Source organism: Boleophthalmus pectinirostris, unplaced genomic scaffold (genome assembly GCF_026225935.1).
Source record: "Boleophthalmus pectinirostris isolate CB_2022bp ecotype Guang Dong unplaced genomic scaffold, ASM2622593v1 HiC_scaffold_20, whole genome shotgun sequence".
Classification (NCBI taxonomy): Eukaryota; Metazoa; Chordata; class Actinopteri; order Gobiiformes; family Gobiidae; genus Boleophthalmus; species Boleophthalmus pectinirostris.
This window is the reverse complement of record NW_026571153.1, coordinates 7216949-7219920: the sequence shown is the minus strand read 5'-3', so window position 1 is coordinate 7219920 and position 2972 is coordinate 7216949. Positions and strand designations below refer to the sequence as shown.

The 2972-nt window shown below is 36.0% G+C and overlaps 1 protein-coding gene across 1 annotated transcript; it reads right to left on the bottom strand.

Annotated features, from left to right (window-relative positions):
* Nucleotides 1-900: 900 nt before the first annotated feature.
* Nucleotides 901-2764, bottom strand: LOC110164608 (erythroblast NAD(P)(+)--arginine ADP-ribosyltransferase-like). The gene is made up of 3 exons (XM_055156610.1): nt 2717-2764; nt 2587-2652; nt 901-1715 (listed from the first exon to the last, which is right to left on the bottom strand). Exons 2-3 carry the CDS (start codon nt 2641-2643, stop codon nt 939-941), a joined length of 834 nt encoding a protein of 277 aa, XP_055012585.1. The 5' UTR covers nt 2644-2652; nt 2717-2764; the 3' UTR covers nt 901-938.
* Nucleotides 2765-2972: the final 208 nt, after the last annotated feature.

Below are 2972 nucleotides of genomic sequence, written 5' to 3'. Positions count from 1 at the left end.
AGAATTATGAGTAAATTGGTGCTCTCAGTCTGTCTCCATTATACACTGCTCTGAAATAGTTGAATTGTTCCTGTTTTCATTCATCTGGTTGGGTTTTGTACTTGGAGAAAACACAATAGATCCTGGTACAACTATAATTTTCTACATTAAACATTCACACGTGTATGACACTGCTGGTGTAAATTGTCTGACCAGTTACAAAGGAAAGCATTACCTGCGCGTGTGCTGCTCATGTGCTGTTGCACTACACACCCCTGGGAATGTTTTGATCCAGCAGAAGGCAGCAGTGTGGAGTATTTGCACATGGAGCTGTCCGAGGTTCTGAAATGAGACTTGACTTTGGATGGGGCAAAGTCACATGACTGCAGATGTGGTAATGTCAGAAATGGTCTTACTGAATTGAATGGAGTTACACAAAAGCTGAGTTTTTGGTGATGGGGCGATAGATATGGCGGTAATGATGATTTATTATTAGGAAATGAATTAAATGAAACTGCAAATTAAGACAAGAAAAAAAACAACCTTTTATTTCTAAGCTTTTTTATTTATTTATTTATTTTTTTTGTTTTGTTTTGGTTTTTAATGGCATGTTATATGTGGAAGTTTCTGTTACACACACACTTAGATTTAGACATTTTTGACCATTGTTTGTGTTAATGTAGTAAAAAAGCACTTGACAATGTTATTAAAACACAATATACACAGTTATAGCAAAAAGATTTGTGTTTTGTTCCACTTTAAATTTACTCTCATGAAAGTAAATGAAAACAAACTGAAGAAAAAAAGAGTAAAGATGTAACACTGAGTTTATTTCATATGATTTGAATAGTGCACCCCTTTCACCTATTAAAAAGTTTTTAAAAAGCATCTGCTTAAAAAAAAAAAAAAAAGAAAGAAACTGGTTCCAGCTAACTCCTGTACAAACATTATGCTGACAGTCAGGAAAAAAAATTTCGAACTGAGTTAAAAATATTTTCAATTTCTTTTCTTATGTTATTGAACAACTTTTTCATATATGCGGCCTTGCAGTTGAGTTTAGTCTTGGTCCCCACATGCTTCAGAACAAAGATCTTTTTACAGTCTTCCAATCGTTGATAGGAGCAGTGCTTAATATCAATGATCTTGAACTTCTCATAGGGAGGGATTAACACCTCATCCTCATTACTAAAGCACGAATATTCATTGATGGGAGCACCTAAGCAGGTCTCAATTTGAAAGCAAGTCTCGTCACCAAATTCTACCACATCGGGCCTGAGTGAAGAGGAGGCAAATTGACCAAAACGTATTTCTTGGTTGAGCTGACCTGTAAATGTATGTTCGCTTCTCCTGTAGGTGGTACGGCATATTTTGTTATTATTAAGTGTCTGTAAAGCAGAAACGAGCCAGTAGTATAAAGCGTGATATTTGAAAGAATTAGAGACGTATTTGTCAGCACTGACTCGAACCGCAGCGTTAAACTCTCCATAGACGTCATCTCCAGTGTAGACGCCTAAAGCATGGACCTGATCTTTGGTCAGGGCCATGTTCGTTCTTCTGTTGTATTTGTTATTTGCACAAGACTCCATTTTATTCCACGCCTCTTTGAATAGCTGATTCTTCTTCATTTCTCTGGGGAAGTAAGTATGATTGACCCTTTCAGCCATTGCCTCACTGCAGCCGTCGTACATGTCGTCAACCGATTTGTCCATCATACTCAGGGGAATTGAGAAAGACTCCTAAGCAAGGCAAGGCAAGGCAAGTTCATTTGTATAGCACAATTCATACACAAAGTAATTCAAAGTGCTTTACAGAATAAGAAATACATTAAAATCACACTAAAAATAAATCAAAACATCATAAAATTTAAGATTAAAAATTTAAAAAGAGAGATAGACATTAATTACATAAATGAGAGAGAAGAGTGCGGAATGAAAACTTTTCAGTCATATGCACAGTTAAACAGAACCGTTTTGAGCCCGTATTTAAACAGAGTCAAAGTAGAGGCCTGTTTCATATGTTAAGGAAAACAATTTAAGAGCAAAGAGATCAAATCAATTATAATCTTTAAACCGAGATATCTGAGAATATTTATATTGAATTCCATAAACATGACCTAACTGTAACTGGACATGTTCAACCCAAACACAAACTTTTACTGAACAACTGTAATGATTCATTCTTAATTACAATCAAACTGGACATCATGTTTTGGTTTTCAAGATGGTTACACAATCAGAAAGTGGAATGAGTGTCTCATTTGTGTTGCCAGTTTCAATGCTGAAATCCAATTTGTTTTAAACCTAAAATGTGTCTCTCTGATCTGAACGGTCACTACCTAAACCCCAGCACTGCAGCCTCTGCAGCTCAGTGTATGTGTCCATATACTGACAATGAGGAGAACTTGTATGTGTCCTCAATCTGCAGATTAAAGCCCAGGTTCAGTTGTGTTCAGTTCAAACTGTAAGACTGCAGACAACATATAGTTTCTTTAAATAAAAGTATAGAATAAAACAGAGGCTTTTGCTTAAATTGTCCGGAGTCCTTGATCATTTTAAAAAGAAATAAAACAAGCTAAATGTCTTAAGAGTTTGAATCAGAAACCCTTACCATTGAAAAAGAAGTCATCACCAAACAAAGCATCAAAGCCAGCACTGTGGTCTCCATGTTTGTGAACTAAAGCAGGAAGAATAAAGCAAAATAACATATCTGGGTTATAGAGTAAACTTGCTGTTGTTACCTCATGTCCAGTCTGGTCTCTGTCTGCAGGTCACCACTGCTCTGCCCTTAAATACACAAGACCATGATGGGGTTTTGAATTTGGAAAAAAACCAAAAAAAACATTTACATAGTACTGTTCCTCCTACGTTTTCGTAGTACTGTCAGAACATCTGACCCCAGACTTTGTGCTAGTTTCACTTATGTTATTTCAGCACAAAGAAAAAAAAAATGAAAGCAATCTTTCCTTCTGCATTTGACCATGGAGATACTTTGTG